Here is a 15,785-nt window from a genome sequence, read left to right as displayed (position 1 = left end):
GTAAAAACATCATACAAGATATTCACTAATTCAGACAACTGAAAATTAGAGACATATAATGAAAGTTTCATCAGTTTATCCCTTTGCAGTTTACAATTTATTGTAAGGAATTATCCCCATGTACACATATGAGCGCTTACTCTAAAAAAAAAAAAAAGCTCCCGAAATGACAGGTATGCTTTACTTAACTCAAAAGTATTTACCAGTTTTAGAAATAGTCTCTGAAGACAATAAATACACAAGAAAACTTTCTTTTTGCTTTATTTAGAAATAAATCAAACCAATTTAGATAACTGAATCTTCAATTATATAAAATATTTACATACAAAATATCAATTTTTAAAGCTTGGAAACAATATGACTTTTTTTCCATTTTATGTTTTTTTGTAGTAAATGACATCAAAATCCAGTGCTATACACATTGAACATGAATGATTTATCAGAGTCTTCACCCATTACTTCACACAGTAAGCTGACATTGAGGAAGCAAGCCTAGGAAATTACAATGAGAAAAAGCAAGACTTCCCTTTTGAATTGTGAATCACTTATTTTGTGCTGTTCGTTTCAATATAGTTGAAATATAGGACTCTAAAGGTGAATATATACAAATGTTTAGGGAAAAAAAACTGAAAATGGCAGTTTAAGACTAGAAGCCCTTATATTAATAAAATAAATCTTATTTGGAAGTCCTGTTATCCCAAAAATACAAAAACGTAAAAAAAAAAAGGTATGAAAACAAATATACAAAATGTTTATAATATCAGTGCTATAATAGGCGGTAGCACAATGATATCTGCCAATTTACAGTAAAGCTGCCATCTTTTTGGCCTTACATTATGTAGTTTATGAGTAAAGAGGTCAAATATTCTTACACAGTATAGGCCCATAAAAATGACAGTGAATGAAAAAAATTAAGTGCCTGACCAGATATAATCATTAGCGGGATATACAAAATCTCATGTATACAGCAGATTGCCTCAGGTCCCTTTCCCAAGAAGCAGCTTATTTTGCCAGAAAAAAAAAGCCACATGGCGGCCATTTAGGCACAGATGTAACAAGAACCATCCTATCCATAGTGCTACTCCATGCTACAGTGTGTCTATGCTATTTATGTGTGGCCAGGAGTTCACCTAATTTTAGAACAGCCAAGCCATGAAAAAGGGTGGAGCCGTACGGTGAACGCAACAGCGTAGCGATGGGGATGGAAAGGTTCTTGTTTTATCTGTATATATTAACAATTCCTATACAAGGAAGACCCAAGCCATCAAGATGGGCAGCTGCTTCAGAGCTGCATTTTGTTCTGGCTGATAGTGGAGTGTTCCGAGTAGACGACCCTCCTCTATATCGTACATATGCCCTCAATGGGCATGTAAACTGAGGTTGCCTGTATAAGACAATCCAGAATAGAAATCCTATAAACATCATAGTTTATTGTCACAATGGAAAGAAAAATACTTTTTGTCTTACAAATAACCATATTATATCTATACAATGTAGCCTGGAGTGACCTCTTGACATTATGATATAATTGACAACTGTACAGCCCATTACCTACCCAATTTAATTTAGAAGCAGGGACTACATCAACAACTCCCCAACCACCAATTAATAGATGCTAAAAATTTAACTTTTTTTTAAATTGAGAAGTCACATTACATAAGGTGGAGAGTTGGTGTAAATCTACTAGCACAACCTAGTTGATCACCCTTAATAATAATCACAGGTCACTGGATGGAAGCCATTAGAATTGCCTTTACCCATCTACATCTGTGGCTCTTCTTTTGACACACATGTATCAGACAGACCTTTACGATGACATCAAGTCATGCCAGCTAATCAAATGAAGAGAAGCAGATACCGCCAAGAAAGGTTTCGTTCTCGCCACGGTCACCCAACAGCCTGAGATTATGGTATTTGCCGATTAATCGCGACATGCAAATTGATTGATACCAACTCTAACCCTATGTATTAAAAATGTCTTGCTAGACAAACAAAAACATTGGCAGCAATAGTCAAGAAGAAAAGTGGTGTCTGCAGATAAAACCAAGTGCTTTTACAGACTTGTGTCTAGATTCTTTGGGCTATGAAATATAGAAGCATAATGAAATGTAAAACACTTTGCTATTGTGCATAGGCTTTTTTACACCAAATTCCTTGTATGCCAATTTAATCAACTGTAACAAATGCAAAGCTCCCTAAATAACGGGGCAAAAATGGAAGATTATACTCAAATCTACAGACAACTACTCCTATTCGTCTAACCTTGTTAATTTTCTCCTGTTCAAAAAGAACAGCAACGTTTTAATAAGTGCAACAAGATCCATGCTCATGTGCAATATTCTAGCTCATAGTCAAACTAGAAAAGAAAGCGATATTGACAGGGCCTACAAAAACTGGCACTGGCAGGTACAGAGATATTCTTTTCTTTTAGCTACAGAGAGAAAGCTTCCAGATGTAACAGTGTAGACACAGGGTGAAGAGATCTATCCCCCCCCTTCACCATACAGAAAAACAAAAATATGGCCACCAATTTTACAATGAAATGTAGTCTTAGGGATAAATAGCAAATTCCTTGTTCTTTCATATGAACGTATGGCAGTTTATGGATGATATATATGGCATGTGATCAAATCCTTCTAGACAACAGTTTGTCATCATCCTTCGTTAAGATTAATTAGTCATGCTGATATTTACTATGTAACCACAGTTGATGCATCATTGTCTACACAGGGCTTTATAGCTATGGAGTATTCTTGCTTACATCTCCAACTAATGTCTGCTCACCACTCATCCCTATATATATATATATACACATAAATACAATGACAAATGATTGAAACAGTAGATGAAAATATTATATTGGCCCTGCATAGCAACGTTAACAGGAAAAGCAAGAAGATAGTCATTCTCCCTCTTCCTTTATGCGCTGCTGCTTATTTCTACGAGCATCCATATCGAAATTGAAATCATTCCAGTCATCACGTGGAGGGAAGGAGATGGTCTGGCGCAATGTGAATCGCACGGCATCAATGACTCGCTCTCCACGAGATTCGTTGGATCCCACGCTAACAGTAGAAGCGCTGCTTGTTGTCCGCAGCAGGTGGGGAGGTGATGAGAACTCGTGGATTTGCCGGTGTTCTACTAGACCTTTCCAGATTGCATGGCGAAACTGCTCTGGTATCTTGAGACTTATCAAGTCCTAAAATATAAACGGTAATAGTTTGGTCAAATATAGAAATTAATACGTGGACTCCATCCTTTCTACAAATAGTTTATTAATAGTGATAAGCTGGCGTGATCGGATATAGCATTTTCCAAGCATGCTTGGGTGTTATCGGAGTATTATGGGTGCTCGAGTAATATGTTCGAATCCTCGAGGCTGCTTTTTGCAGCTGATAGACAGCCGCAACACATGCAGAGTTTTCCAATTTGTTAGGCAATCCACACGTGTGTTGAGACTGTATAAAAGCCGCAAATCATGCAGACGCAGGGACACAAACATAATACTCGAGAACCCACAATACTCGGATAACACTCGAGCATGCTGTGATAATGCCATACCCATGCTCGCTCATCACTATTGATTACTCTAGCTGGACCAAATTTGGGTTCATTTGTCACAGCTTCTGAATGTTTCCACGAGGTACAAATAAATTCATCATATATTCAAAAAGAGAAAAATTAAAAATCTTTTCATTTTTCTTGAACCTAGTTTATCTTTAAAATTAGCAACAAAGTCAATTATAGTACTGTAGCAGTGATTTTTATTTTTTTTTTCTTTGTAAATTTAACTTTTATATAGCAGTTCACAAAGATTACTTGGTTATTGGGTATTTTAGTTTCTTTACTAAATTTCTTGAGGACAAACTAACATTGTAAAACTTCAAGCTGGTCTGCATATAACTCTGCAATGATACTTTAGAAAGTCATTGCACAGTCAACAGCTGTGGTAGTTGGAATTTGGCTGTCAAAAATGGCAAACTGCTCCCAGAGAAAGCAGAGATGGTTTGTTACTAAAAAGGAGACAGCAGATTTACAGGGCTCCAATCCATCAGCCAAGTCACTTGTCCATGACGGCTGGACAAGAGGCCTGCAAAGTCATCTTACCTTTCGGCATTTCGGAATCTTCATTGAATTATCAGAGCTGGTGCAATATCTTCATTGTAACATGATATACATACAACTGAGCACCATCCTGACTAATCAAAAGAATCAGGAATGCCGGGAAGTAAGGAGATTAGCATCCCATCCAGGAGTCAGATTATTGGCCAGGTCGATGAATCAGAGTCCTGCGAATCAATAGTCCTTTCTCTATTTATACAACGATCAAGAAGGTAGAGATAATCAACAGTGCCGATCGAGAACGGTGTATACAATACAGGAAGCACTAGCAGCTTTTCCTCTTCTAGCGCAGCAATCATGTGATTGTTCAGTATTAGGAAGAAGCAGGAGCTGTTGGGTCTTCGACCCAGATCAGCTCAAAATTTGCCCTGCAACTGTGGTGAATATGAAAGCCCCAATTAAAGGGGAAATCTTGAATAATAATATATTCAAATGTCAAAATGCTCCCCTGAGTTCTCTTATGACTTTACAGGAGCACAATGTATGAAATAAATAAAAACCATAGAAAGTGGGTAAAAAAAGCCACTGCAAGTGAAATAACTGTTTCAAGCCCCGCCACATCAACATGAAAAGAAACAACAAACGTAAAAATAATCTCTATGGAAAGCAGAATATACAATTGAAAGCATATTTAAGTGGTTCTTTTTGGTTGCAAAGAAAAAAATATAGATAGATAAAAAAAAAAGTTAAAACCAAAAATAAGGGAATACATGTCTGCTTTCATGCCTCCCCCCACCCCCAATACCAGCCAAAAAATATATATATATATAAAAATTAGGGCACACGTACAATGAAAGAGGCAAAAATTATGTAAATGTACAAATAAGAAAAAAATTACAGCTTTAAAAACTGCATGTAAGAAAAAAAAAAACCTTAATGAACCAAAATGAACAGGAGGAAAATTACCTGTCCACCACTAGTTAATGGCAACATATAAACAAGGCCCTAACGGTCAAACAGTAACCACCTACTATATTAAGAACAAAAATAGGAAGCCTTCATTCAATATGTAAAAAATATACTCAATTTACCTAACCACTTCTTGATCTAAAAGCATTTTTTGACATAGGGAATTATTCTTAAAGATCATTGTTGGATCTGAATGCCAAGTCCAGGATTTTAAACTTTCATAGTAAAAAAGGGGTTCCCTTGCTAGATTATTATTAAAACAAAATTTGTCCAAGTTTTAGATTTTCACCAATTTGCTCTCTACTAATTAAGAAGAGACATTCAGATGTGAAAATATTATTAAGTCCCTACGTCACATCTGAAGTTTTCACCAAAATGTAAATGGGCTGGAAACTCACCTCCATGGAGTAGTTCTCAATCTGATAGATGCTGCTCAGGCCCTGGGTAGTGAAATAGTCCAGACAGGATGAACATCCCAATCTCGCTAAAAAACTGCAAGACAAAAAAAAAAGTACTTTGTGTCAAAATCAGGTTCTGATTTAGAACAAGAAACATTTTTTCAGCATACTACATGATATTTTAGGCAACATAACATCTGTTATGTGCTTTCTGAATCTTTTAGCAGTTTGAGGCTTTTCGAAAACATCCCATTTAAGAACACTGACATCAAAGCTATGTCATGTGATTACTAAAAGTGGAGAACCAATCTGCACAGAATTTTATTATAATGGCAGTTTCTACCCTGATTAATGAGAGATGAAGGTTTCTGCTGGAGTATTCAGTCATGCTCTGAAAGTAGAAAAAGCATCAAGACCTAGAGGGACCCAATGAAAGCAAGAAGAATCAACTCAGGAGTATAACGGCAAAGATCAAAGCACCTGACCAAGCAAGTAGCATAGCTGAAAGTGGCAGAGTTGTCGGGTACTTCTAGGTGAACCTCAGTATTTCAAAGTTGAAAAGATTTTGCACAGTTTCACTAATTTGATGTGAAGTCCCCAAAACTTAGCCATGTTTAGCCAGAAATATTCCTCGATACAAAAATGAGTAAAGGACTGGGTTGTAGAGGTAAAACTGGTGTGATCTCACCTCACGTCTTTCTTTTACTTGTCCATACGCATGCACAAATTGATTAGGGGCGGGGGATGAATCCAAGCCCAGGTGACTGTAAGGGGGTGCAAAATACAACCCCTTACTTTCCATATATTTAATAGGATTTAGATGTTGAAAAATAAAGATGCAGAAGGCACGAGTCATACAACAAGTAATTATGTTTATGCTAATAACAGACATGTAATCTATTCTAACACATCTTAGTGAGAACAACATAATTTATAGTTAGCATGATGTATGGAAATTGTTGGAGGTTCCATCACAGGGTACAACAAAAACAACTCGAGACATTCCATACAAACATAGGGCAAAGCAGGATTTTGAAATGATGCCAAATGTTGTGCATATTCAAGCCTGCAGGTCAATTTTGGCTTAAACATATCCAATGCATATTAGCCTAGTATATCAAACATATCTCATGGGTCTTTCTAGAGGGATGGGTATTTGGCATAATGAATGGTGGTGGTATGGTATCTGTAGAACCAGTAGTAGGAGATCTGTAATAAAGATCATCCTTTTAAATACGGAGGAAGCTACTAGATAACCTTCTATGGCTGTATTTCTCTTGGTGCACTTACCTGGAGATGCTACAGTCTGTTGGATATGGAGGAGGTGGTGTACAGTGGGATGCGCTCGTCATAGATAGGGAGGGAGGCAGCGTTTGTGTTGGGCTTAGACCATTAAGATCTCCGGGCATTGGCAAATGTGCACTCATCATGGGAACTAGTAACAAGAAGAAGAGACTCATTATAATGCAACTCAGAGACGTGAAGAACTTTTATTTTTCTCTTTATACACAATTATTTGACAACCATGTGATATTAAAGAGTCGCTATATGTAACATCTGTATGTAAAGCAGCAAAATGAAAAATGGCGGTGATGAACAGATTGAAAAAGGAGCCCATTTTTGGAGCAGGAAAATGGAATCATTACGGATATCGGAGATGGTGATGCTATACTACAGTATATCTGACTCTTAAGTAGAATTCCAACTCGTCTCCAGCTTCTATAAAAACACTGCATATGGGACTCACAATTAACAGTCAATCTAAAATAGACAAAGTGAAAAAAAACTAATCAAAGACTAGTACAGCGCTGGTACTCACTGTTCGCGCCCATGCCATCTGTCATGGCATTTGGAGTAAGGGAATTTCTCTGCTGTGGATTCATCAGCTGGCTAACTGAAGGGAGCTTATTCATGCTGTTCATCTTGCTGAGGGGAGGAGATGCGGATCCATAAGATGGCTGTCCTTGTAATGACCTGCCGAGGTGTAAAAATCCAAGGGTTAGATAGGACAACAAATATTGAGTGAAAATACTCAAACTAATTTTTATTTGATCTTAAAACCCCAGCTTTACAGAACTAATAAGTTGCCCAGATTAAAGAGAATGTAATGTACACGTCCACTGATCCAATACTAGACCAAAGATAGAAAAAAAGGTAGAGTCATTGCTTTACTTCAATCTTGTAGTATTTCATCAATTCATCACACTTTGGTGGTGAGTTAGCAGACGTTTTGGACAAGGCAGATTGCGATATGGAGCTTTTGTATACAACGCCACAAATCTTTGTTCACATATAAGTATGCTACCCAATTGACATAATAACCTTTAAAAGTCCAGATTTTCTATTTTTTTTTTTTATTTCCTGAGCGGAAGAAGTGATCGTTTTCCCCTGACTCCATCATTTCAGTATCAGTGAACACATCTTCCGGGCAGGTATGTGAAGAGATAGGATCACTCTCACCCTCCAGCTATACGGCATCAAGCCAAGCGGAGGAGGTGGTGAGCGCACACCCTGCGGCATTGGCTGCAGGACCTAAAGATTCAATTACACAACTCAGATTCCAGACTTCGTTCATTGGTGTTTTGATAATGAGGAAAGATATATAGTGCATTGCAGGCTATCGCTGACAATGATTAAATGCCTGATTACAGAAAGGTGTATTTAAAATTACGATTTTATCATCATAAAAATGCAGGATTCAGCTTTTATTACTGAACATGATTGGCACTGCTGTCTCAATGGCTGGAGCACAGAGTACAGACCAAAAGTTTGGACACACCTCATTTAAAGATTTTTCTGTATTTTCATGACTATAAAAATTGTAAATTCACACTGAAGGCATCACAACTACGAATTAACACATGTGGAATTATATACTTAACAAAAAAGTGTGAAACAACTGAAAATATGTCTTATATTCTAGGTTCTTCAAAGTAGCCACCTTTTGCTTTGATGACTGCTTTGCACACTTTTGGCATTCTCTTGATGAGCTTCAAGAGGTTTTCACTTCGCAGGTGTGCCCTGTCAGGTTTAATAAGTGGGATTTATTGCATTATAAATGGGGTCGGGACCATCAGTTGTGCTGTGCAGAAGTCTGGTGGATACATAGCTGATAGTCCTACTGAATAGACTGAATAGAATTTGTATTATGGCAAGAAAAAAGCAGCTAAGAAAAATGAGTGGCCATCATTACTTTAAGAAATGAAAGTCAGTCAGTCAGTCTGAAAAATTGGGAAAACTTTGAAAGTGTCCCCAAGTGGAGTGGCAAAAACCATCAAGCGCTACAAAGAAACAGGCTCACATGAGGACCGCCCCAGGAAAGGAAGATCAAGAGTCACCTCTGCTTCTGAGGATAAGTTTATCCGAGTCATCAGCCTCAGAAATCGCAGGTTATCAGCAGCTCAGATTAGAGACCAGGTCAATGCCACACAGAGTTCTAGCAGCAGACACATCTCTACAACAACTGTTAAGAGGAGACTTTGTGCAGCAGGCCTTCATGGTAAAATAGCTGCTAGGAAACCACTGCTAAGGACAGGCAACAAGCAGAAGAGACTTCTATGGGCTAAAGAACACAAGGAATGGACATTAGACCAGTGGAAATCTGTGCTTTGGTCTGATGAGTCCAAATTTGAGATCTTTGGTTCCAACCACCGTGTCTTTGTGCGATGCAGAAAAGGTGAACGGATGGACTCTACCTGCCTGGTTCCCACCGTGAAGCATGGAGGAGGAGGTGTGATGGTGTGGGGGTGCTTTGCTGGTGACACTGCTGGGGATTTATTCAAAATTGAAGGCATACTGAACCAGCATGGTTACCACAGCATCTTGCAGCATCATGCTATTCCATCCGGTTTGCGTTTAGTTGGACGATCATTTATTTTTCAACAGAACTATGACCCCAAACACACCTCCAGGCTGTGTAGGTGCTATTTGACCAAGACGGAAAGTGATTTGGTGCTCCGCCAGATGACCTGGCATCCACAGTCACCAGACCAGAACCCAATCGAGATGGTTTGGGGTGAGCTGGACCGCAGACTGCAGGCAAAAATGCCAACAAGTGCCAAGCATCTCTGGGAACTCCTTCAAGATTGTTGGAAGACCATTTCTGGTGACTACCTCTTGAAGCTCAAAAAGAGAATGCCAAGAGTGTGCAAAGCAGTAATCAAAGCAAAAGGTGGCTACTTTGAAGAACCTAGAATATAAGACATATTTTCAGTTGTTTCACACTTTTTTGTTAAATACATAATTCCACATGTGTTAATTCATAGTTTTGATGCCTTCAGTGTGAATTTACAATTTTCATAGTCATGAAAATACAGAAAAATCTTTAAATAAGAAGTTGTGTCCAAACTTTTGGTCTGTACGGAACATACCTTACAAAGTCCTAGGCCAACAGGTCAACATGGCTAATGATCTTACACTTAATTTACTTTTTTTTTTTAATTTGTAAAGTTATTTAAAGCTACTTCCTTGGTCTTTCATCATTTATAGCTAAAAGTATAATGTTAAAATAAATCTCAAGTTAGACATATGCTTTAGATAAAATTGTGAAAAATTGCTATTAACCATATGGGGTTCATCTGTGGGTTGATAGCGTTCTGAACCTGCCTGATGCCCGCACTTCGAGCCCCGCTGCCATGAGGAAATTAACGTTTTTCCTCTTGACATCATTTGGGTTTCAGTTATGGGGTTCAATCACGTGGTGGCGCTGGTTAGGGCTCTGTTACCGCTCTGATTGAACCCACTCCAGTGTCACCCTCATGACTGAATACCGAACGCTGCCTGGGGAATAAAGTTAATTTCCCCCCAGCAGTGGGGGTAGAAGTGTCGGCACCAGGCAGGTTCAGAACGCCATAAACCTGCAGATTAACCCCTTTTCTGCATGTTAATAGTTTTTCACATGACAGGTTCCCTTTAACATACTTGATTCTAATTATGAAAAACTGAACAGCTCTAGTTTTTGGGTTGAGTACTTAACAAGTAGCTACACTGATGTGCTTGTCTAAATGACCTTAAGACAAACCTGGGATAAGTTCAAGAAACAGAACAGGAAATGGAAGCAAAAGACAACTGATGTCCAAGATAAACCAGTATAAATATTTATTGGCAATTTAGAACATGCAGCCACTCGAAGCAGCAAGTCAAGCGGATGCCAAGTGAAAACCTAGAGAATTTGTTTAGGAAAAAAAAAAAATAGTAATTTCCAATTTTTGTGCAAAATCACATTTTATTATTTTAAAGTGAATGACAAAATATACGAATCACAGTAAGTTTAATGTATACAATCCAGTACTAGCCTTGGTATTAACAGTACAATGGTAACATCAGTAGCGGAAACGGCATTGTAACATGGATAACTGTACCACATTTTCCAATGGTGTTGACAATATTCAAATTAAAAACAAATACAATACATAATACCACCAAGTGACTGATGACCATATCGTAGCCACAAAAGTACATTGTAACAGTTAGTATTTTTCTTCCTTGTTTTCTCCAGTAGAGCATCTTCAAAAAAGCCATTCTAATATGGTTCCACCATGTTACCACCATGTTTAAATCTATTGCAGTTTCCAGGAATCAATATATAACTTCATTATGATGCAATGATAGAGCGATCTTGGAGTCTTAACTATATTATGCATTCTAATATTAACTAAACTACCGTATACCAATTTGCAGATGTTTAAACTGAATCTTCTAGCGAGATGTTCAATAATCCAATGAACATTCCTTCCAGATAGCACCAGTCATTTTTTTTTTCATACATATGCAACCAACTCATTTCTGTTGTCCACCCAAAATGTCTATTAAATATGTGTCAATTCTAAAATGTCATATATAGCCCAAGCCAAAACTGTTGCTCGCACATATAATATACGCCTCTATCTGTCCAGCAGCACATAATCTCACATGCCCAGCATTCACAAACATCAGCAACCTGGAAAAGAAAAGATTTTCCCAGTGTTTTACATTTTTAAAACAAGTAAACGGTCATAAAAAAATAAATGTATATACTTGAGGCCAGCTCAAATAGACACGTATTACAAACACCAATCCATACACATCTGCCATTGAAAAGGACAGGCTAGAAGGCACAAAGTCTGTCAAATTGACAGATCAGTGCTTGAGTCCCTTAATAATAAAACTACATAGCTTTTAAAAACAAGCAAATCTAAAGTAAAGCTGTAAAAACAACTCTCCCTACACCCCATATATCTACTTTTCACAAAAAGAACTTTTACAGCACGTCATCAAAGAGGACCAGTTATGGTGGAACATGATGTACATCTGTTATGACTCCTGCTCCTGATACAGATGCTTAACCCAGGTCCTGGGATTTGTTTCATTATTAAATTACCTTGTCTATCCATTAAGGAAACTTGTCCTCAATCAGGAACCCTTTACATCAGAGGGTTACCTACCATTGCTCAAAAAAACTTGAAAATTATCCACTGAATGGAAGTGATCATCAATCTTGACAACTTCTGTAGTACAGGTACATGTAGGTTACAAATTAAATTAAATTAGTCTTATTACTATAATTTTACATGTGTTCGATTAAAAAAAAAAAAAATAAGCAGCCCCATTTTATTGGGAGCTAGCCTTAAAAGGTTGCCTGCTCAGATCCAGCCCTGTCCAAGAGGTTCGGTGGTTTAAGTACTTTTCAGATCAGAGAGCTGCTCTAAAAAGCACCTCTAACTCTGACATATACTGTATATCCAGCCGGCAAGGGTGTGCACCAGTTTGCAGCTTTCTGCAGTAATAGCAGTTGTTAATTGGGAGATCGATAGAAAATGGACCACTAGAGGGTCTAGCCTTAAGACCCAGAAAAAAATGCTATTTTTGCAATTAATTTGCAGTTAATTAAAATAGAGGGAAAAGATCCTAAAACTTTAGATGTCATTTTTAATGTAAGGCCAATAGTGAAACAATGGTGCGAACATATCACAGGTTGTTTAACTTATCCGAACTGAGTGAATGGGACTGGCTACTTCAATTTTTTACCACAACAGCAAAACAGTGCGCAGATGCTGGGAAAGTTCAAAGATCCCCGGCGCCTGCGCACTGCAGTGCCTTGCTCTGCCCTCAATAGGTCAGATAAGTACGCCTGCGCAGGAGCGCGATGCCGAGGAGATTGTGTGGATGATGCAGGGACGCGTCATCCACATGAAGCAACCAGGAGGACGGTGATCGTAAGAAGATGGGAGGTGCTGGACCAAGAAGAGCAACACCACTTGGACCGGACCCCCCACAGGTAAGTATAATAAAAGCTATTTTTCTTCTCTTACAGGTCAGGTTCGGGGCTGATATACAGCATTATAGAATGCTATATATAAGCCCTGAAAGGGGGTGGCCTTACTTCATATTGGCCAAAACTGGCGACAGGTTTCCTATAAATACAGTCAACTTTCTGCGCACAAAAACGCAACAGAAAGACACCGCAATATTTACGCCACGTGGAAACCTGGCCTTAATGCTAATGAAACCAAATGCGTAGAAACAAACCTTCAGGGAAAACTCGACTCTTGCAGTGATTTCCCAATGAGCGTATATAAACCTCTTGGTTGCCTCTCATCACTTGTAACAGATACTGTGCACACATTACAGAAATTAGTAAAACAGTTACTTAATCGCTAGTAAGGGTTGCAAGAATAAACTTACGAACAATTGCTAAACTTTTACAATTCAAAGCTATACCTCTGATGTAAACAGACCCCAAAATATGGGTGTTATATGAAATATAAATATATATGAAATGCATCTCTAGCTCTATATCCAGATAGTATACTCATTATCATACATACAGAGCCGTCAGTGAGTTATTCCATTAACATTCACAGTAGGTAAAAGTGAATATATGCCATATGCAGAAGAGATATTCTTAAATCTTCTTAAGAAAAACATCCATAAGTATAGTTTATGTAATCTTTGATCAAACGTTCTCGTGAAATTAAGTGCATAAAGGTAGAACTGAAGACTGCTTTATGGCCTCTATATACTGTATAGCAGTCGGCATAGAGAAATACATAGGAAAATGTAATGTCTAGATCTGGTGGAATCCATGACAGCAGTATTGTTCTACAGCAAGGCACGAATGATGAATAGCCTATATTTTATGGAAACATTGCAAGGTGGGGGAATGTTGAGTGTTTTGGGAAGGTATCTTTGTCTTTCAGAGGTTCTCCTCGAGGTTCCATGAGTTCATTCCGGAAACAGGCAGATAGGAGACTGTGAAGAAGAAACCAGAGAAGAAAAGAAGAAAAGATGAAGATAATGAGGAGCTGGAAGTTCAGCGGCACCACTATGACCACAGTATGACATACTAGAGGATGGGAGGAAGAAATGTTGTTACCTACACTAGCATCTATTTTGCAGTAGGAGACTTTCATAAACTTCCAGAAGAAGTGAATTAAGGACAGCAAAGTAGAGCATGCTCCTCTTAACAGTGTGTACCCACTGGCCAGGTGTTAAGAATGTCTTATTCTGTCCTTTATTCTGCTAGAATTGGCACACGTCGAACAAATATTCATACAATATTGCCTTTCTGGGAAAATGGACGTGAGAGAGCAAGTGTACCACAAAGATCTAAAAACAAAGGCTTACAATGTTGGGATTACAACACGTGCCAGCTCTGTAATTTCCTGAAATTCAAGCCAATAGCAGGAGTGCAGGACAAACAGTATGGTTTAGGTGGAATGAAACATAATGCTTCCTCCTACTGTTCCATCTTGATATGTCTCCAGTAACAAAACAATCTTAATGCTTTAAGTTTAAATTATCAGCAAGTCAAGCATACGATTACACAAAACAGCCATTATGATGGTGAGATTTGGACACTGTGATAGAAGGTTATTATTCTTGTGCTATATGTGTTTTCTAATTGGTTTAGCCATCATCCTGTTGACCGAGATTTGCAAAGTTACTTTTCTATAGTCTAGTCTCATCCTGACCCTTAATATGGGAGGATAAAGTGCACTAGTGGAAGAACCTGCTGCCATAATTACGCTCACTTTTATACTCACTGTACAAATAAGGTTTGTTTTCCATCAGGTCATCTTTATCATAGTCATTTTTTTGTATTCTGGCTGCTGAAAAGCTTTCTATATGTTCTGTAGAAGGCAGGTGTGCATAAAACCACAACACACTGCATCACCAGAGATAAAGGAACAAAGCATCAACACCTTAATGGTACAATGGGCGATGAGGGTTTTTGCTCTCTTTGTGGGTGAGCTGTAATTTTAGGAGTCACGCTGTGATCATAGAGGTGCGGGGGTTAGTGAGGAAAAACAAAGGAAACACATTAAACGAAATGTGACATGCAAAATGGAAGACATGAAGACATGAAAAGAAGAGCAGATACAGGAATTATCCACTGCAGTGACAATCTTGAAAAGACCGTCAACATTTCTCCAGACCATATTGTCTTACTATAAAGGAGTACACCACATTTACCCATTAGGCACCTTCTGGGAGCGTCAACAATAGTCTGTGAAAACGCCGAAAGGTGATTATCAGACTAGGTGCAGGGAGCTTACATAAGAAGCACCACTTCAGCGCTGCAGTAAAAAACAAATAAATGCTGGAGTGGTGCTTTAAATGAAAGACTCTCTCAGGACTTTACAACTGAAGCTAGTGATTTCTGATGTGCCATTACTGAGAAATTCAGCTTTGATGCCACTTGCAAATAATCCTGAAAGTGCAATAGAGACATGGTGACAGGCTAATTTACTTATGGTTTCATAGCTTGATTTCTCAGCGATTGCACATCTGATTATTACAAAACCGATATTTTTTATTTTTGTACTGGGACCTATGCAGTAGTACCTTGAAATGCCTGACCTCAATTATGAGACCTGTTCACATACCTTTGGTCATACATTATATCTGGTATCCACTCAATGCCCATTTACCTACAAACATCCGTGAAAAAATCTAGCTAGTTTTGAACTGCATATATATCTATGGCTCTTATGAATCTGTAGGTTGTCAATAACATACATTGTCTCACTGTGAGCTTTAGGAAACCCACATGCATAATAATGGTAAAAGACCAAGCAGTATATACATTACAACCAAAAATCTTATTTTTAGATTAATGTAATTGACAAAAACATTATAAAAACTTTTTTTTTTTCATTTTATGATGGTCTGGACACATACACAGTTTCTTACCCCTCTCAAGCATCTAGAATATATCCAAGGGGGTCACTTTTTTTTGGACAGTTTATTAATAATTAAGCAAAGTTACTTGTTTATTCCTTGTACACGACAAGGCGCTACCTCTAAAGCCGTTTAAAAAGCCAAAAAACAACAATTTTGCATAAACTGAGAACAACAATATTGTAAAGATAAATC

General features: G+C 38.0%; 1 protein-coding gene across 7 annotated transcripts in view; it reads right to left on the bottom strand.

The window, feature by feature from the left end:
• Window positions 1-245: 245 nt before the first annotated feature.
• TP63 (tumor protein p63) overlaps window positions 246-15,785 on the bottom strand; it is a 72,093-nt gene continuing 56,553 nt past the window's right edge. For 4 of the 7 annotated variants that reach the window (XM_069727099.1, XM_069727102.1, XM_069727100.1 and 1 more), the window contains 4 exons: window positions 7,249-7,403; window positions 6,720-6,864; window positions 5,430-5,523; window positions 246-3,199 (listed from right to left, as the gene is read on the bottom strand). In XM_069727099.1, coding sequence (XP_069583200.1) covers window positions 2,903-3,199; window positions 5,430-5,523; window positions 6,720-6,864; window positions 7,249-7,403 — 691 coding nt within the window. In that variant the 3' untranslated portion in view covers window positions 246-2,902. Of the gene's footprint in view, window positions 3,200-5,429; window positions 5,524-6,117; window positions 6,194-6,719; window positions 6,865-7,248; window positions 7,404-13,401; window positions 13,659-15,785 lie in introns of those variants that run through there. The other 3 variants (XM_069727104.1, XM_069727105.1, XM_069727106.1) reach the window with 2 other exon arrangements.

Source organism: Ranitomeya imitator, chromosome 5, assembly GCF_032444005.1.
Source record: "Ranitomeya imitator isolate aRanImi1 chromosome 5, aRanImi1.pri, whole genome shotgun sequence".
Lineage (NCBI taxonomy): Eukaryota > Metazoa > Chordata > Amphibia > Anura > Dendrobatidae > Ranitomeya > Ranitomeya imitator.
This window is presented reverse-complemented; position numbering and strand designations above follow the sequence as displayed.